Here is a 22141-nt window from a genome sequence, read left to right as displayed (position 1 = left end):
ACTTTAAGCGAAAAGTGTAGATATCATTACAAAAGTTTAGGAAATGTATTGATTGGTTTAATCAAAGCAACATAATGTGCGACATTGCTCTCAACTCAATTCTTTCCATAAACAGACTATAGTATTAGCTTTACCAAGGCTTTAGAATGCATTCTTGTAAGATTCTTATAGAAAGAAGAGATTAGTAAAAGGAACATTTACTTTTTTGATCTATATATTCAAAAGAAATTAGAAATATATAGAACAAAATTTTTTATTAAGCTATTCTATGAGATCTCATTGTCTTTAAAAGATCCACTGTGATTAGAGGATTTGATCCCGGGATCTCGAAAATCGGGATCCCGACCACTTTTCAGTCCCGAAATTTTCGGGATTAAGTTTTCCTAATCCCGAGATTTTCGGGATTGACATCATTTTAAAAAAGTTGCAAAATAGACTGCATGAAGCGAAACGTTCAGTGCCAGTGCTTTTAACAGAATTGCTTGCCTATCATTTTAATATAAAATATGAGAAATTTTATTCCAAGCAAGCAGCAGAAATTAACCTAGCGGGCTTGCGATGCTTGCTTGGAATAAAACTTCTTGTATTTTGAACTAAAATGATAGGCAAGCAGTTCTCACTGGGTTACTTGGTAATATACTTCATTTTTGTATTTTTGAATTTTCGCGGGCGCCAATCGATTTTCTGGCGCAGTCGAGAGCACTACTCAGTGCGTTTTACCTGTCAATGTGTCAGCCATCTTGTTTTGCCAGTGTGGTTAATATAGACCCGACGCCTCTCGCTTAGGGGGGTCGACCTTAGGTGAAAAGGTTACGACCCCCGCCTTGCCCGTGATCTGTCAGGATGATGCGAGAAAGTCTTTTTACGTTTGGGAGTAGTGGTTTGCTGGATGCTGAGAGACTCACACAGAGACCGAATTTACAAAATTAACGTGTTTATTTTTAGAAAGGCATGCTTACAATGATCGAAACAATCGGGATTGTAGCCTTTACTCCTACAATCCCGATCTGTGTCGACCGGACTGTTTTCTTCCAACCTCCCCGTGTCCTCGAAGCTATAACTAGAACGGGCTTATAAGTATTTACTAACGATTCCTCCAACTTCCATCAAACCTAAACGCGTTTTCTCAGCAGCTGCATATATGTGCAACAAATTGAGAAGCAGACTTGGTGATGAGACACAGGATGCGTTGTTATTTCTCAGATCATATTTTCGCAATTCAAATTAGAATGTTCCTATTAGATTAGTTTTCTTTATATTTAAGAAAAATGTGACTGATTAATATTATTTTTAAATACTTTTTGCTAAGAAACTTATCTTACTACCTACTTACTAGGTTGCTATATGAAAGTAGTCTATTTAGTCGATGTTAAGAGAGATTTTTGTTAATTTTCAACGTTTATTTGCATAGTTTGTTACATAAAGGTTTTTTCAATTTATGTGAGTTTAAAGAGATCTCAGTGATGCTTAAAAAAGAATAAATTTAACATGAAGACTGAGTGATTTTAAGTCTGGTTAGTCTGACTCTGAGTCTGATTAGTTAGAGTGATTAAATTAGCTAGGTGTATACTGTAAAATATGTTGATTTTTGTCTAAATTTTGATTTGATTTCTGTAAGATTTTCTTATTTTTTATTAACCCTCAATACTGAAATAATCCCGGGATCAAATTCCCTAACTGTGATATAAACTTCTGCTATTTGTTCTTTTGTAAGATTGTCCAAATTTTTTCAGGTTATTTCAATCAAGAGAAATGATTTAGCAGGGATTCAAAGGTTATGATTAGTTCATGGTCTTCAACTATCAGAGGATGAAACTTAAATGAAAAGGACATTTCTACAAAAAGAAGAAACAGATTTATGAAATCAAGATATTTAATGAAATATTAAGTTACATTAGTTCCATGATTATAAGTAGACATATCACAATCATAAAACAAAGATGATCTTTAAGAATCAGGATTATATTGACAGTTGAAAAAAGACATGGCAGTTTTTACAGTATGAGATTTAGCTTATTGAAAGAATTATGTAAAAAAAAAAATTAAGTTTTGGATCTTCATGCAGATTTAAAAAATGTAAACTCCCTTCCAAATGTTTGAGATCTTTTATCACTTGTCATTTCTAATGATCCTGTATGACAATGCTTACTTGTTCATCTGTTATGGAATTTAGGACAAAATATGCTGTTTGATTTTGAAAGATTATTATTGTGCTGCAATTTGAAAAAATCATAGATCTATAAATTCCCATTTTTGTCCATCTGCCTGTCTGTCCTTCCTTAATCTCAAGAATGGAGTTAGATAGATGAAAGTTGGGAACAAATATGAAAAGCTTAGGGCAGAAGCCCTGATTAACTATATATGAACTTCCAGTTTGGACCAGAAGTTGCATTATTTCAATTAAAAAATTTTTTCCCTGAAAGGAGTTAGATGGATGACTAGCACAACTCTATTGTAACAGGAAAAGTATGATGTACAGGGATGTTAGAAACAAGCAATTATTTATTGGGACATTGTCACAATAAATAATTGCTTGTTTCTAATTAGTTTTATTTTAAACTCAACAGAAATTCAAGCAATAACTTCAGGACTAATTAGATGACGTTTATAAGAAAATACTGAGGAAAAGATGAAACCAAATAATTTTCAAATTAATATATTTAAATTTTATGCTTGCAAAATAATTTAAAATTTTTATTAAACTAGAATTTAAAGTAATTTATTTTCATCCTGGATAAATTTAATGTATTTTAAAACTTCTAGTAAAAAAAAATATTATATACAGTAGATCCCCCTATAAGATGGTAGATACGTTCCGTTCTTTATGAATCAATTTTGTAGGAATCATAGTTTACGGACTACGGCTGTTTGAAAGGTTTTCTTTCATAAAATTAATCGATTCTAGACTAATTCGACTCAACATTTCCAAAATACGTATATTTTTTTGAAAATAATCCGTATAAACTACGTTATAAACAAAAAATTGTAGGATTGCTTACCGAGTGTGTACCGTTCGACTACGCCCGTTGCTAAAGCTTGGTTTCGTCGCGGAACAGCGCATCAAACCGCGGCCGCGATTTCTGATATTATTTTTCTGCGAAAACTTCGTTGACCTTTGGAGACATCCTTAATATAAATAATTTTTATGGCCGTTAAATAAGAAATGTTTCTTTCACAAGAAATGTATAAAATTACAGTACTGGACAGACGATAGGTCGCCTAACTCGCCGTAGCGTGACGCTAGACGGCGAAAAATATATATTTAATTATAATAAAGTTACAATAAATTAAGTTAATATATAATTATATATACAGTACCTAATTTATATATAATTAATATATAATTATATGTACAGTACCTAATTTATATATAATTATATGAACAGACGATACTAAACTCAATTTATCCGCCTAAACGTCCGTAGCGTGGCGCTACGGACGGCGGGAAAGTAGTTCGGCTGCCCGATGATGTTTTACGTATTATAGGAGTTATTTTTACCGTTGTTTACGGATACTGCCACAATTTTTATAGGAATCATAACTATAGGAAACGGTTTTATAGGGGGATCTACTGTAATAAAGAATAGCTTCTAAAATATTTTTAAAAATTTGATGGCATTGATTTTTATTTAAGACTTGATAAATCATACTCTCATATTGATGTGAGAAAGATGGGATTTGATTTAAAAATTGTCTGTCTTTACAAAAGTATTGTATAATTGAAAGTAAACAGAATAAGTTTTAAGATATTATATTACATAAATTTAATACTTACATGGATAGGCTGTTTGGCAAGTTTAATTACACGACTAATTACATAAGTCATCAGATATTTCTGATGAATTACTTCAGAAACAAGTCCGTGATGTTGTGCTTGATGAGCTGTGAATGGCTGCCCTCGAATTAACATATCTGCTGCCTGGAAAAATATTAAATTTAACAAAAAACTGCTAATCATAATTTTGTGTGACATTCTAGGTTGTTTAAAATTAAACATTTACTTTACAAACTTTTATGCTATAATTTCAATTTTTTAAAATAAATGTTGGTATTATTAATATGAAATTTTTAATATAATAATTTTCAATTAACTCATATTTAATCCTATTATGCTTCTTAATCTATTACAGTTATTAAAATTATCATGAGTTGATGGCCTAACGCCTACCTCTAGACAAATTACTTTGTATCTAATTATTAACTTAACCCTATTATAGCTTGATAATTCAGCAGATCGTCTAGTCTTAATCCTATTACTGTAGTTTTAAAATTAACCTCTTCCTCAATAAAACAGATATAACTACTACGTACAGTATATACTGTGAAAAATTTTAATTTTCATACTTTATATAAAATTATTACTAAATAATCTCTATTAATATTATTATGACTAGATTTTAACATAATATCCAGTTATTTAGTTAACTATTAAAGATAACATATCAGTAAGACTTAATAGCAAATATGATATCCTCCACTTATTGTGATAACTTTGGGATCTTATTATGATAACATTAAGCAGAGAATTTGATTTAAAAATTGTCTTTGAAGAGGAGGTAAGCAAGAGTGCAATCAGAGGAAACTAGTTTCTTTGACTCTAATATTAAAAGGATATGTTAAAACAATTAAAAAATTATATCTTGAAGATTTATTGACTATACTGATTTATTGTTATGTTGTTGGAATGTATCCTATCTGACTTATACCAATGCCTAGTGATATGCTGGATCAAATTTTTCCTGTAGCTTAGCTACAGGAAAAATTTTCTTCTCATGCTGTGTGTTTATACATCTGCAATTAAGAATTTTCTTACTATATAGCATGTGTTTAGTACAATGTATATATGTTATTATGAACTCTTAGTATTTCTAGACTCGTACGTAATGTCTATTGTATGATGCCTATGTAAGAAAACATTAGATAAAGTTCTAGATCAATGCCAGCATTCTTCACAGACAATTAATTTTAATGACAAGTTTTAAGTTTTTACGAATTTCTTCAATATATGTATTTTGTATATTTTGTGTGTATTTTTTTTTTGTTTTTTGACTGACTGAGGTATGTAATAGTTTGTATTTGTATACAAGCTTTTGATGACTAGATTTTAACATAATATCCAGTTATTTAGTTAACTATTAAAGATAACATATCAGTAAGACTTAATAGCAAATATGATATCCTCCACTTATTGTGATAACTTTGGGATCTTATTATGATAACATTAAGCAGAGAATTTGATTTAAAAATTGTCTTTGAAGAGGAGGTAAGCAAGAGTGCAATCAGAGGAAACTAGTTTCTTTGACTCTAATATTAAAAGGATATGTTAAAACAATTAAAAAATTATATCTTGAAGATTTATTGACTATACTGATTTATTGTTATGTTGTTGGAATGTATCCTATCTGACTTATACCAATGCCTAGTGATATGCTGGACCAAATTTTTCCTGTAGCTTAGCTACAGGAAAAATTTTCTTCTCATGCTGTGTGTTTATACATCTGCAATTAAGAATTTTCTTACTATATAGCATGTGTTTAGTACAATGTATATATGTTATTATGAACTCTTAGTATTTCTAGACTCGTACGTAATGTCTATTGTATGATGCCTATGTAAGAAAATATTAGATAAAGTTCTAGATCAATGCCAGCATTCTTCACAGACAATTAATTTTAATGACAAGTTTTAAGTTTTTACTAATTTCTTCAATATATGTATTTTGTATATTTTGTGTGTATTTTTTTTTTGTTTATTGACTGACTGAGGTATGTAATAGTTTGTATTTGTATACAAGCTTTTGAGGTATTATACTTACTGTTGGGCTAGTTCAATGTTAGTAGTTTGTTGTGTTAAAAACTTGCAAACTGATGTGATATTTTATACAGTTTTCTACAAGATATGACATTTCCTTGAGGCCCTGTCTGTAAGTATTGCATCTTTTAAAATTTACTGTACTTCCTATTTCTTGTATTTACGATCTGATCTTGTGTGGCAATAATGAATCCTTCTGTCTCTCCCAACAGGCCTCAATGATTCAGTCAGCAGAATTTGATACAGTTTTATCAATGTAATCGAAACCGAGACGGTTAGGATGACTATTGTGGAATTCCTCCTAAATATAGGACTGCTTCATGTCTCTTGTTTACCATGTTAGATGCAGGTCAGTGTTGTCTAGATTTAATTAATGGTGTACTGTTTTTGTTTGCAAGACTTACAACTTTGTGTAATTCTGATTCTTGTTTTTTTATAAACAAAACTCTCATGATGTTTGTATTTGTTTGTAGTGAAGATTTATTATATCTGTCAGGTCTTGCCAACTCTTCCTTGTAAAGAGGGAGAACCTTTCAACAGAAGGACTAGGGTCAGTATGTTGTGTTTTATCTTATAAAAATAAAACATTTAACCTGTCCTACATTGTTCCCGAAAATATTCATGTTGACCTCATTGACCTGCGTGGGTGATCCTGAATATTTTTGTGTTTACATTGGAACGTTTTTGATACTAGATGTCGCTGTGTGTCACAATTTTTATATTAAAACAAACTTTTAAAATATAACTTTTTTTTTCGTTTCTATATTACTCAATATATTTATTTTGTTTGTGCAACATAAAAAAATAATTTTTAACGATACAGTAAGCACGATTATTATTTAAATAAAAATAAATTTTTTTAGGCTTAACATTGACGAAAATTCAACATGGCATCACAGGCAACAAATAAAAATTTAAACATCGAATAGGTTAAAACTTGAGTTTTTTTTAAAAGCCAAATGACTTCTGATTACATCAGGCTATATTAATGCTACCATTAATAATTAGAACAAATTACTTAGCATTTACAGGTAGGCATTAGGAAGAGATGCACATTAAAAATTCCCAAGGTTCTCATCCAAATTTGTTCCCGAGTTCTCCAGAGCATACAGCATAGTATACGTAATAACTATAAATGTAGGATGCTGTCAATGCCTTCCTGTAATCTACATATGCTGTGTGTAAGTTTGTGTGTTTATCGAAAAAAGACTGAATGAGAAACTGTTCTTTTTATTTGATGCGATTTCTACAGCAACCTTTTTGTTGTTCTGTGAGAATGTTGTGTTGTTTTATGTGATGGTGTTTGTGATGCATGAAGTGAGTATCGTGTACAGTTTAAGAAGATGCATGATTGGTCTGTATTGGCATTGTCATTTTTGGGTTTCAAGTATGTAATGCCCTGTGTAAGAAATTTTGTCTTGTGGATTGTGTATGCAAAATGTTTGGCTAATTCCTGGTGTAGAGATGTAAATTTTTGTACCAGAAGTTGTGAATGTTGTCTGCACAAAGTATCTTCAATGATATGTTCTCTGTATTACATGTTTTCTGTTGTGTGTACTTATTTTGACATAGGACATAATTGGTGTCTTATGCATGTTTTCTTCTTCTTTGGTCCAATCCAGTCACACAGAAAGATTAATATTTTAACTTAATCTTCTAATAAATAATATCTTACCATTTATGGTTTTTATTTTTGTAATATAATGCCAAACTCTAATAATGCAAATGAGGTAAAAAAAAAATATACAAGAACAATTTATTAACTAAATCCTGATGTTTAATACATCAGAATTTAGTTAATAAATTGTTCTTGTATACAACTCTAGATTTGAATTGATAGAGTTGTAAAAGTACAATTCTATCAATTCAAATCTATTATTTCAGTTTAAGAATGCCATTAAATGATTAAACTATGATACTGTATTACTATACTTTTATTTTCAAAAAGTCACTGTGGCTAGGCAGACCTTTTAAAAATAAGCTTGTTAAAATCATTATTACCGAATGATATCTCAATAAATAAAAATTGTGTCTAAGAAAACAAAAAAATTTTCTTTGCCATTATTGTTAAGACTAGGTAATCTTTATGAAAAATTGAAGATGAGTAAGTCCAAAATTTACAACTAATTATATTTGCCTTTAGTCACAAATTTAAAATTTGTATAATTCAGTTTATTTAGTTTGAACTATCTATGGTAGATTTTTTGTAATGTTATTCTGGAAAAAATATATCAATTTTGCTAAAGATAGAATAATCTGAAATAAAATTCATGGTTACATTTTTTATTATGAATTTCATTTCAGTTAAATGAAAATAGTAGAAGTTCTATTTAAAAATTATCATAGAAAAAAACAAATAAAATCCAAATAAATTCTGAAGATTATTTGCTGAAATCTTGGGACTAATTGTTCTCACAGCAATAAAATTGTAGTGAGAACAATTCTGTTAATTAAAAATATGGAGATTTTGAATGAAAATTTATTAAAAATGAATATACAAATGCATGTTTACAGATAACAAATTGTAAATGGATGTATTTGTAGATATAGACTAAAAATATGTTTGAATCTATATTTTCATAGATAGAATAAAAATGTAATAGACTAAAGATCACTATTTCATTCTCTCATCTACATATGCCACACTCATAGTTTCACATGTACAGGCAAGGACAAGAATACATTATTTATTTAAACTCATTAACAGATATTTTCCTAAAATAACAATATCATGTAAAGAAGATAATTTACCATTGTGACACCCATAACTTGTGGCAAAGTCAAAGTTCCTGCACCTTCTGGAGTATATCCTAACTGAGAATATGGCATAGAAAAAGTAGCACTCTCACTGGCCATTACAACATCACTATAGGTAAGAAGAGTTACAGCAAATCCCATTGCATTACCATTGACAGCTATCACCAGAGGTTTCGAAAATGAGGCAAGTGTTTCAATTAACTCTCTGGTAAAATAAAAAACACATTTATTAAATTATTCAATATATTTATCCAAAANCATCTTGAATTAGAAAAGTACCAAATGCTCACATTTATAACTTTTTACTTTTGTTTTTATAGATAACTAAACTAGTAGAAAATTATAGATCCCATTCTTGCATTATTTCGTTATCATCGCAAATTTTCTACGACTCCGAACTCGTCTGTTCTGCCCCCAAAAGTTTACGGGACACGTTTTGCAAGTGGGAAGGATTACCAAACAGGTCGTTTCCTATGATATTCTGCGGAGTCAGGGTAAGTCAAAGTTGTCATTAAAAATTATTTTATATTCTACATGTTTTCTTTTAACTACTGAAACACAAAAAGAATAGATGATGATAAACAATTTGTTGAGAAAGTATTAATTTACATAAATCTAATTACAGCAGCATTAAAAATTATTTTATATTTTACATGTTTTCTTTTAACTACTGAAACACAAAAAGAATAGATGATGATAAACAATTTGTTGAGAAAATATTAATCAATACAGTTTCTTTTCTTCACTTCAATTTTACCCTTAATGATGATTTATACCATGTCACTAATTACACACAAAAGTTCATGTTATTTTCAATATCCAATTTTTGATATTGAATATTTGGATATATTGAATAGATTCAATATCCAATAGATTCAATATAAGAATATTTTCAATATCCAAATACTGAATACAGAAATAGAATTTAACATCCAAATTAAACAGTATCTAAAAATATCAATTATTTTATTCAGAGCAACACCATTTTATTTGGAAAATGATTTTATTTTGTCTTTCAAAAACTTTTCTATTAAATTTCATATTAAAATTGTTATTTGAGATAAAAAGCAAATAAAACTAAACTAAACTACTTTATATGTGTGTGTGTGTGTGTGTGTGTGTGTGTGTGCGCGCGTGCGCATATACATTATACAGTAAAACCCATAAAAGATGTAATTGCATGAAACTCTAAATCTTTCAGCTTAGCAAGTTTTCTGCCTTAGGCAGGCTAGAAGGAGACACTAGTAACTGCTTCATAAAATGAATGTATTTTTTTATTTTTACTAAGTTTTAATCTTGACATAGCATTTATTACATTAAACTCAAAATAAAAGGAAAAAAGCACAAAAAATAAAATATTCATGCATTCATGTATATATTATAAACTGAAAAAGAAATTATATCAAGTATACATTCTAAGTGAAAGGTATTAGTGTTTTCTCATTTTAAACAGACTTTTAGAAGCAATCCATTTATTTGTTCAAATATAAGCAGCCTCTGCATTTGTCTTAGTCTTAATTAATGGTAAAATAGTCAACATTTTTCATGATATGTCATTTTTAAAACAGATCTGTTTATAGCTACAGTGGGTGATTGGTTAATGAACAGTTCAGACTACAAACAAATTGGTTAATAAACACGTTTGTGAAAGATTTTTATGTTTGAATAATGAACACCTCACAGAACAAACACAACAAGAAGCGACATAAAATAATGAATACTGATTGGTCTTCCCTTGTCTTCAGGCAACAATTCGAAACTTTTCGGAGTGCGGCAGATGTTGACATCGACGCTCAACCCGATATATACTGATCAGATAGTATTTCTCTGAACTTTGAAACTCTCCCTTATAATTCCAGCCTTTTATTTTTCTGACAGAAACAAATCTTTTATAGTATTCATGAGACTGTCGGACAGGAACTCGTTAAGTTTAGCGTCGGTTTTTATTTTTAAAAGGTGAGAGTGTAATAGCAAAGGTAGAGAGTGGATGTTGCTAGACAGTATGGCTTGAATAGGTCTATAGTAGGCTGCAGTTCAATCTTATTTAAGAAAGATACTGTATAATCAAGAAGACTCAAGCAGCTAAAGGAGTAACAAAATCACATCTGAGAAATAAAGAACATTGAAGAGATCATAATGGAACCTGAAACAGATCTGACGACAGAAGAATGCCAAGAACTCTTGAATGAAGAACACCAAGAAACTCACCGAGATGTGTTTTCTTCTGAAAAAGAGGATTAATGCCGATATCTGCTATTAAAGATCTTTTGAAGAAGTGGGAGGATGTCAGAACAACAGTCTTACAATGGAATCCAAACCAGGATTAAGGTTAATAGGCTTGGGGATCTCTACTATTACAATGCCATTAATTACTTGTGAAAAATCCTGGAGAAGAGAGAAAAGCAATCAACATTAGACAGATTCTTTAACCCTCACAAACGGAAAACACATGACTAATAAAAATGCAAGACTGTGTATATATGTATTATTATTATTATTATATACAGTGGTGCCTCATATAATGGACACTGCAAACAACGGACTTTCTGTTTGGACGTTACATGGCTTGAGCAACGGACTGGCTGCGAACAACAGACTTTCCGTTCAGCAGTTATGTGAGGTGAACAACAGTCTTTCTGCAAACAAGTGTGAATGATGTTTCCACTCTTTTGCCATTGTCAATGACAATCTGCTATTTTTTATAATACAGTAGAACCTCGATTATCCGGACATTAATTGGGGATGGAGGTAGTCCGGATAAGGAAAAATCCGAATAATCGAAACAAATACTTTAATTTGTCTTTTAATGATAATACAACACGTTTTCTTTTCGATTATGTATTGGTAATATTAAAAATAAATACTGTATTTAAATCGTGATCAAATTTTCAAGAAACAAACGTTCGTATTGAATTTGGACTACTACTGACCAGCGCTAACAGACTAGCTATTGTTTAAAAGGCCCTCTGGTGACTCAAGAAGACAGATTATAAAATAAAAAGCAGTTGAAACTGCATTTTTATGAATAAAAATTTGACAAATTATTTATCGTTTTATGACGACTAAAATTTTTTCTTTGTGTTCGCGGCTTTTAAGTAATGCATAAACCTTCGAAACGCGAAGCCCTTCGGATTGCGAGGCATAGGCGGTAGCCCACGTTGCCCATGCCTTACACCGCCCTTGGTCATAGAAATGATGTAATTTGAAAATAAAATTATTTATAAATACGTATGTCAAGTTATATTTTTATTACGACGCAAAATATATTTAAGAGTTTACGGCGACTGTGCTGGGAGAGACGTTGTTGAAACAAAAAGTTATGTATTCCATCATGTACAGTACATAAACAGTATCGTAATTCGCCAAGTGCAAATCAGCAAATCCGTAAAATTTTTGTTTATTTTGAACAATCCGAATAATCGAAAATCCGGATAATGGAGGTCCAGATAATCGAGGTTCTACTATATATTAGTATTATTAGAATATATTATTAGTATATTCTGAAGTACAGAGCTCCCATTGGGATTTGGCTTGCTCCCTTGTTTATTACGTATATCAGTGCAGGGTATTTACATTTATTCAAGTGTTGTGCAAATCATGGCTTCTAAAAAAACAGAAAGGTGATTTCAATTGAAACAAAGCAAGACATCATCAGAAGAAGTGAAAGTTGACAAAAACTTCCTTGTCAAATGGGGATAGGTTCAAGAGTTTACCAACACTCATTATCCAAACAGAGCTGAGGCCAACAGGATCAATTATTTCTACAACAATACCCTTGCCCATCATTTCCAACAGATGTTGAAGAAGAGAGAGAAACAGACCACCTTGAACATGATTTTCAAGAAGCAAGCTGCCAAAAAACAAAGGATGGGACAAGAGAAGTTTACCCTGCAAGCTCCGGTAGCCTTTCCTGTATCTGACTCCAATTAAAAAATGATAAAAAGAGACTTGCTGCAATGTGTAAAAAGTCTGTATCTGTATGAATGTGTAAAGAAAGTGTTCCTCCACCTCCTCTTCACAGCATCTAACTACCTGGCATAATTGGTGACTGCTCCATTTTCATTTTTTTTATGGTACGGTACGGTTATTTTATGCTGCAGAACAAATTATATGTTTTAACATGTGTTTCTATGGGAAAATGCGTTTCGTATAACAGACTTTTCACTTAACGGACGTGCACCTGGAACAGATAAAGTATGCTATATGAGGCACCACTGTATAAATAAATGTAGTAAGAAAGTATATATTTTTTAGTTTTCAGAACGAATTAATCAAATTCTCATAAAAATCTATGGTAAATCGATAATCAGTTAAGAAACAAAGTCTTGCAACAGATTATGCTCATTAACCGATCACCCACCATACCTCATATATTAATTATTACAGAGGAGGCCCTACAAAAAGGTGAAAAACAACATTAGTGCCTTGCAAATTTGATTGTTGATTTTATGATTTAATTACTAAAATATATCACTATTGAAAATATAATATAATATATCAGTATCTGTTGCATCTGCAAAATGATTATTCTCACCTCCAATCAACAGTCAGGTAAGACTTTCTTCACTTTTGATCTTTTTTACTGAGAGATATTGGACCATTCCTCTGTAATTGATGAATTTAGCACCACTAAATGAAGACGAGCAGTTTTGTAGGTGAATTTCTGTATACCTCTTGAATTTTTCAATCTATTATAAAACTACTGTACAGCTTTTTATTTTACTGTGTTCCATTGTCTATTTCTATATTAAAAATGCTCATATTATTACAGATGTAAATAAATCTACCCTCTACTTCCATTCCTCTTTAATAAGCCTCAAAAATAAATTTTGCCTAGGACCTCACAAATCTTAGGGCTTCTTCTGCATTTATTGCACATTAGTTCATAAAAGGAAATTACTTTTAAGAATTAAAAAATAAAAATTGTGTAAAGTGAAACCATCTGAAAAATTTAACAATGAGTTTTTAAATATTTATAAAATGAAATTCATCAAAACTGAATAGAAAAATCTATTACAATCTAATTGTTTATTACATGACATACTAAAAATGTCACTAGGATATTGGGTTAGAAAGTCTGATACACTCAGTTACCTATTTAAGAGATTCATTTTTTTTTCTTTCTGTTTTATTCTCTGACCTGCAAGTATTAAGAGAACTATTTTCTCCAATCTCCAAGCTCATCAGGGGTATGGTCAAGTCCACAATAGACAGGGGCCTGACATATCCAGAACATAACACCCCCAAAATGTGCAGCACTTTGTAAATCATTTGTGTCAATGTTATTTATATTTATGTACTCTTATGTAATAATTTGTCATATGGTCTCCTATTTATTAATTTCCTGTTAATGCATCTGTTACCTGTGAAAAGAACATTTCTTTAAGTTTTAAAAAGTTTTGTTCCATTCTCAGTGTTCCTGAAGAAGTTTACAATGTTGCAAGCAAAAATACTTAGGAATAGTTAAATTTGTTTTTTCATATGTTTCTCTGACTTTTAACACCCAATTCAAATTTTTGCATTCCATACTTAATGTCTGTAGTTCCACTAATTTTCAAAAAATATAGCAAAAACTGTTAAATACTTTATTGCAGACTATTAAAAAATTCAGACCATTATACTCACTGTAATACCTAGTTTCAGTTCAAACCAGCTTCATAAAATGTTAAATACTGTAAAAACATCAAGCTTCTTTTGCATTACTTTAGGACTATTTTAAATTTTAAAATTTTTTAAGATTTTAAAGGACACTTTATTTTATACATTTTTTAAAATATGGACTACAGAAAACTATCTTTGTTCATTTAATCTAAATGAATGATGCATATTCAAATCAAAAAACCAAACTGTATTAAGAAATTTCTGTTTTGGTACAATAAAAAAAAAAAAAAAAAATGAAACTTACTTAACACTTTTAGCCATTTCATCTGCTACTGTTTCTTTCCTCTGATAAATTAATGGTTGAAGATCAAGTCCAGAACAAAACTGATTACCTGTTCCTGTGAGCAATAATACTTTACAAGTTGGATCTCGCATAGTTGCCTCTAATGTTTCTTTAAGTTCTACAATATCCTGTACATAAAATATAAATTTTATTGTTATTAATTTTTGAAAAGTAACAAACAAAACAAAAATTACAAATTATTCAATTCAAAGTTTAAAATTAATTTAAATTTTATATAAATTTAAACTTCAAAACAAACCTCGACAGATAAAAAATTATGTTTGCGGCCATTAAATTTAAACATGACTTGAGTATAATTTGCATTCCTTTTGACTGTAATGCCTTTATAATGTAAAGTAAACTCATGATGTGAAAGTTTAAACTGACTGCTTTCTTCACCTAATTTTCTTTTTAGAATTCTCTGGTTATTCTCAGTTGATTTTTGAGATCCTTGAATCCTCATAGTTCCAAATGCTAATTTTTCATCTTTTCCTATTAAGTTATGATTAAATAATTATTCAGTTTAAGTCTTTATATATATAAAACAAAAATAAGATATACACTCTACCTGAAAATATTTAGAAATAAACATAAATTAAATGTATTATTAAATATCTATGTTTAATCTAAATCATGGATGGCCAACCCGCAGCACACATGCTACAGTGTTGGAAGGTGGAGTTGAAACAGTGGCACGCGAAGACTTTTGAAAAATTAAAAAATTTGAAAAAATAATAATGTCGTCTTCAGGAACTTTGTCAAAATCTATAAAACCCTACTCATACGCTACTGAATACAACAGCGCCAGAAAGTGGCACTGCTTGACAACAGTACAACGATGCAGTAAGACAGCATGGTCATGAGACAAGTCCAATGGTTTGAGTTGCATTGCTTTGGTGCCTATGGAAACTATGGTGAAGGCTTCTTATGAACTTTCTCTGTTGTTAGCCCACAAGGAGAAACCCTATTCTGATGAGAGGAGATAATAAAAAATAGCTTTTTAATATTTGCCTAAAATGTCAGTGATATAAACATTAAAAACATGGTTGATAAAATAGCTTTGTTTAGAAATACCATCATGCATCGTATAGATGACCAGGATGTTGGCATACAGATTGTCTCTGGACTACAATATTCAAATACTTTTCATTAACTTTGAAGCTGTGACATCAGACAATGCGCAGTTAAGCATATTTATGAGTTACACAAACAATAATTTTGATATTGTGGAAGAACTTCTTCATTTGCACCAACTAGTTTTCACTACAGGTTAGGACATTTTTAAAGAACTTAAAAATGTAACTGAAGTTAACAAAATACAGTGGACAAAATTAGACAGTGATTGCACAGATGGAGTGCCTTGCATGGTTGGCAGGGATAAAAAGTTGTTACATTGCTTGAAAATAATTTGGGAAGAAAAGTTTTTAAGTATTATTGTATTATCCATCAAGAAGCTCTTTGTTCCAAGGACTTAAACCTGTCTTCTGTTGTTGACCCTGTAGCACGCTGTATCAACAAAATATAAACTCGAGCTCTGAATTGACGACGATTTTGTGAACTTTTCCCAGAAGAAATAGAAGAGGATGGTGAGTTACTCCCTCATTGTAGTGTGCATTGGCTTTCCAAGGAATTTCCAAGGATGCACTCGTGAGATTTTGGAATTTGAGGGAGTGTGTTTTAAAATATCTGGAAGAAAACAATGAACTGCCCAGTGAGTGCTTGCTACTCAAGAATGAAGATTGGCTATGGGATTTAGCATTTCTCACCGATATTATGGGACATTTAAATAATTTAAATTTAAGATTACAGGGAAAAGATTGTATTTTTCCTACCCTAGTTGGTCATATAACTTCTTTCGTGAACAAACTTTTCCTTTTTTGTTTTGAATTTGGAGAAAAAAGATCAACACATTCACATTAATGCAGGAACTAGCTACCAAAGTCAATAATGCTCTGAAATATTAAAAATTTAATATCCATTTTGCAGGATTCATTCAGTGCTAGGATTGATGATTTTCAAGATTATAAAAAAAATGCTGATCTTTTCACAAATCCTTTTTCAATTTCTCTGCAAGATGTTGTTACCCACCTGAAATCCAAATTGAAATTATTGATCTACAGTACCATACTACACTGAAAAGGAAGTTATTTCAACTGCAAGTGATCCAAATTATATTGAATTTTTGAAATTTGTACCAACATGCAATTTTCCAAATTTACACAATTTGGATGTCAGATATTGTTGTAGGTTTGAATCAACATATGTTTTCGATTATGAACATAATGAAATAAAATATTGTTCAAGATTAACTGATATGTACCTAAAACACCTAATTTTGTTAACATCTTCAAGAACTAATCTTAATGTATGACTTGGTAAAAAAAACTACAAATTCAAAAGCCACATTACTTAAGTTTAATAATTATTTAAAATTAAATGTTTCAAATTATTCATTTTTATTTTATACATAACCTAACTAACTGAACCTTTAAAAATGTTTATTAACAATAAAGCTTAAGTTTGTACTTTTGTTTTATTTATTATATTACTTTTTTAAATCTCCACTACTCAGACTTACATGAAAAAAAATATGCTATTTGCATAAAAATCCCATAATTAGCCTGTAAATAACATTTTTTCACTTTTTTCTAATTTTTAGTATATTGGAAAAGTTGGAAGTGGCATGCATAAGTTTTTTTTTTCAGATAGTGGCACTTTTCCCAAAAAGGTTGGCTACCCCTGATCTAAATTAATGCCATTATAAAATTATTGTTGTTATTAAAAACTTACCACTGATATCAGAGTTTTCAGAAATCATTGCATTCTTGTAATTCATTTGTGCTGTACAATTTTGTTTTGATATGCTGCATGTGTTATTTTCATTATTTCTTTTCTGAACGTGTTTCTTGTCTTGAGCTGAATTATCAGATTTATTTACACAATTTACAAAAGAACAACTGTTTTGTGCTGATTTTGAAACTTCTTCTTCACTACTATTAGTAACCAACTGTTTGACTTTCTCTTCCTCGTTCAGAGAGATTTCTGGAGAACTTGAAATGGAAGAACTATCAAAAATACTGGAAGAATCTGAATTAATTTCAGATTGATTAATAAAGTCTTTTTGAAAATTATTAGATAATATATTAAATTTATTAATTAATAGAGGTTTATGAAGCTTCTTTCTTCTATTATCATCTTCCTCAATAGAAATTTTTTTAGGAGAAACAGAATTACATAGTATTTTATTTTTGTTTATTTTATTTGCATTTTTTAAATGTTTTTCTCCAAATTTTTCTTGTGATGCCGATTTACATATTATTATTTTCTTTGTATTAATATTGCACAATTTTTCCTTTGGTTTAATTAACACAGATGATTTTATATCTTTCTTAGATTTGGTAATCTTTGAAGATAACAATTCTGACGAATTTAAACAATTTGCTAACTCTTTCCTTACCATAGCTCGTTTTTCACTTCCTTCTACTTTACGGATTCCTCTAATGGGCAAAATTCGCTTATATAATGTTGATGAGGTTGGATATTTCTTGCTATTGAGATCTTTAGATATTCTAACAGACTGTCTTCTCATCTTTGTTTCCATCATTAACGACTTTACTGTAATATTTTGAGCCCATCTAATTTCTCGTAAAGAATCATATAGTTTATCCAACTCATTTTTTTTCTTAATATCTGATTTTATTTGAATAGATTTATTTTCTTTCATCAAAACCTTTTCACAATTTGATAAATCATCATCGTTTTGGTCAACAGGTTCAGTCAGCTTATGATCATTGACATCTGCATTTAAATGATCACAAGGTGACTTACATTCATTATTAAACTCAACATCTAAAGCAGACCATTTACAATTTAAAGCATTATTTTCCTTTGCAAATTTTTGTACATTATTAATAACATCAGTAATAAATATTTCTCTGTCTGTCTCATAAAATATATGTTTTTGAGGCTCATATGTTGATTTCTCAATATTTAAACATGATTTAAAAGAATTTAAATTACTATTATTAGAACTATTGTCATTTATATCAAATACATCATTTGAATTACGATAAAAATTGTGTTTTAAATTATTTAAATGATATTCATGTTTTGAAAGAGAAGTTTCTAACTGCCTTTGATTTTCACATGTAACACTAAAAAAGGAACTGGGTTTTTCATCACAATATAAATGATTGTCAGTTAGACAAGATAATGATTTATGCTGGATATTTGCTTTTATTAACATGTTTCCATCAAACTTTTTTGTAATACTATCTTTTTGGTTATGTGTTTCACACGTCCAACTATGTCTTCGAGTCCTTTTTTTAGTACATAATTTCTTCTGTTCATTGATATTACACATATGATTATGAATAACGTTTTCTGATGTCATATATTTATTTAAAGAAACTTTTTCTTTAATTACTAGATCTTTGGCACAAGATGTGTTTTGTGAAAATTTATCAAAAGGCAAATATCCCTGAGAATGAGCATATTTTACACATTGTTCATAATTCCATTCAGTCCTTTCTGGAATTGCTGAAGAAATAAAATTAGACAAAACGGAAGAAGTAACTCTCTCTTTCCAATCTTGAGACATTGAGATCCTTTGTTCTTCAGATTTTTCAATTAGTTCATCCATTAAATTTTTAATCTCATTTTCATTAACATCGGTTATTAGTAATGGTGTGTTTTCTGTCATATCCATTGCTAATATTAATGTGATCCATTGTATAATATCCTTAAATATTTCATGATTTTTCTTATTTTCTTAGAATTTCTTTTATCTAGAAATAAAGAAGAAAATTAATTACAAGTGCTATAATTTACATTAATTTAAAAAATTTTTTACTTAATCTCTGTTTTTACTATTGATTTAATTACATCTTTTCATAATTATATTTAAAATAACTATAATACATAAAAATCAATAAACTTATTTTTATAATATTAATTATGATTTATATCAAATTTATATCATACATAGGCCTAGTAGCTAACATGGAAATACAGTGGAACCTTGTTAACTTGAATCACTCAGAGGAAAAAAATCAGTGACTCATAATATAACACCTCCATATGATATTTCTGTGGATCCTATTATATAGAATAGTCATGTCAATGTAAAACTCTTGTTATTGTCAAAAACTTGAAAATGCTGAACTGAATTGGTAAATAAGCTACTGAGAAATGCTTTCCCTATTGGTTGATCTGATTCACTCCTAAGTATTCAGTAAAGATTTTTTTAAATTGTGATATTTCATGCCTAAATTGGTCAGTTGTTTTAATCATAAAATAACCACTCTTTATAATTGTTATGTTTTTCAAATTTTGCCACAGAGCTTATGGAAGCCACCATCCCTTGCCACCACCTGAACAATTTTTCCTTAATGAAATATTCTATTTTTTCCAACTTAAACAGGTAATCCTTTTTCCATCTCGTATTAATAACTTTCTTGATCTTGCTTTTTACTTATAATTGTGTTGTATCTATCAGTTATGCTCAGGGGTTCAAATCTGACCATAATGCAATATGTTTAGATGTCTTATTAAATACCAATAAACAGCAATCTGCCAAATACATTAATATTCCAATTTGGGTCTCATTCAATGGAATGAAGGCCTCAAAAATCCTTTGCTCCATTGACTGGACCTTCCTCAACTCGCCTATTACTCCTCAGAAACTTACTGATAAAATTTACAACTTGTTTTCTGCCACTATTAAAAAATTATTACAATTCCGTAAAATAAACTCTTCCGCCAATAGATGGTTTCCTCTACACTTAAAGAAATTATCCAATATGGTCAGAAAACAATGGAGCAAATGGAAACGTTATGGTAACCCTCATGACTTATACTTACATAGAATATTGCAACAACGCTTTTACCAGGAAAATCGTACTGCTTTTCTAGAATATTTTAACAGAACTGTGTCTAACTTTGCTGCTGATCCTCGTACCTTCTGGCATTTCATTCCTAACTTTCCAAAAAAATATACCTCCTCACAAAAATCTGTTCCGGACGATAAAATATATGATATATTTAATAATATTAAATCTAGATATTTTCACATTTTACCTGAAGCTAAGTTTTATTCCCTATCCTTTCAACAATGTAAATATAAATTCTTTATTTCTTTTTCCGATGTTAAGTTTGCCATAGATAGCCTAAACAACTCGAATTATAGTCCAGACTCAATTCCAGCTCAATTCTTTAAAAAGTTAAAGGCAATATCCGCTGTTCTTCTCTCCAAACTCTTCACAAGTTTGTTAAACTCTAGTCACATTCCAAATCAATGGTTAATCTCTAATATAAAGGTTCTCCCCAAAAAAGATAATTCCTTTAGACCAATAACTATTCTATCAGCCATGTTAAAAATTTTTGAAATTTGCTTATATAACAAAATCTATACCCAAATTATCTCCAGATTCTCTCCTCATCAACACTGTGGCATCTGTAACCTTTCTACTACTACTAACCTTCTTGAAACAACTTATACTATTTTGCAAAATTTTGAGAACAAAAAATCCACCTACATAATTTATATTGACATTTCCCAAGCCTTTGACTCTATCATTCCTAAATTACTACTTCAGACTCTAATTGATTATTTTGATTTAGATCCTGCTCTTTACTGTTGGTTAAACAATTACTATTTATCCAGACTATGTAAGATTCACATTGGTGACTTTGATTTTTTTCCCTTTCCTTGAAGTATGCCACAGATAGGAGACTATCTGTGGCATACCTCAAGGATCTGTACTAAGCATGCTTTTTTTCTCAGCTTATATAGATAAATTACTAATCAACTCCCACTCTAAAGTAATTGCCTATGCCGATGACATCAAAATTTTATCCAATGATCCCTCCTCTCTTCAGATCACTGTCAATTCTTTATGTTCTAATCTTGCCAGTTATAATCTAAAAATCAACATCCATAAAACTGTCATTATGTGTTTTTCTCTACTTCACAATCCCTACCACCCTTCAATATTTATTGATTCCTCTAAAATAAACTATGTCTAGTCTCATTGTGACCTTGGTATCATATTTGATAAAAATTAATATTCCACGATCATATCTCTTACATTATTAAATCTCTTGCAATTAGATGTGGCTTTATCTGGTGTTTTTGCAAAAATATCTCTTCAAAAACCATACTCAGAACAATTTTCTTTACTAATTTTCAATCAATAGTTGATTATTGTTTACCAGTCTGGGCCATGGCAGCCCCTTATCTAATTCAAAAAATACAATCTGAATTAAATAAAGTTTATTTTCTGATACACAAATTCTACAATTTACCCTTTACTGACAACCATGATGTGGCAAGGGTTCACCTTGGTCTTCCAAATCTTTCTGATCGCTTAAAATATTTTGACTGCATTTTCTGCTTTAAATACTTCAATGGTGTAATTTTAAATTACTGGCTAGGTCTCCGCATCCCTACTGTAAGAACATGTAATAAATCATGCTTCTTCATCCCATTTTTTTGCCTTTCTCTTTCACAAAGATCCTTTTTTTACTGTATAGCATCTCACATACAGCTTGTTGAACCTTACCTATATCGTGATTTTAATTTTTTAAAAAATAAATGTAAATCTATTTTATATAATATATATATTATAT

The 22141-nt window shown here is 30.0% G+C and overlaps 1 protein-coding gene across 1 annotated transcript in view; it reads right to left on the bottom strand.

Annotated features, from left to right (window-relative positions):
- Positions 1 to 22141, bottom strand: part of LOC111636145 — a 44299-nt gene that overhangs the window by 9960 nt on the left and 12198 nt on the right. Inside the window, exons 2-6 of the mRNA XM_023381324.1 lie at positions 17303 to 19299; positions 14772 to 15004; positions 14474 to 14640; positions 8563 to 8773; positions 3776 to 3919 (exon numbers count right to left, since the gene is read on the bottom strand). Of these exons, the coding sequence (XP_023237092.1) occupies positions 3776 to 3919; positions 8563 to 8773; positions 14474 to 14640; positions 14772 to 15004; positions 17303 to 19220 (2673 nt within the window). The 5' untranslated portion in view covers positions 19221 to 19299. The remainder of the gene's footprint in view (positions 1 to 3775; positions 3920 to 8562; positions 8774 to 14473; positions 14641 to 14771; positions 15005 to 17302; positions 19300 to 22141) is intronic.

Source organism: Centruroides sculpturatus, unplaced genomic scaffold (assembly GCF_000671375.1).
Source record: "Centruroides sculpturatus isolate CEXI.00-Female unplaced genomic scaffold, Cexi_2.0 scaffold1046, whole genome shotgun sequence".
Classification (NCBI taxonomy): Eukaryota; Metazoa; Arthropoda; class Arachnida; order Scorpiones; family Buthidae; genus Centruroides; species Centruroides sculpturatus.
The sequence above is the reverse complement of the archived record's forward strand: the minus strand, read 5'-3'. Positions and strand labels throughout refer to the sequence as shown.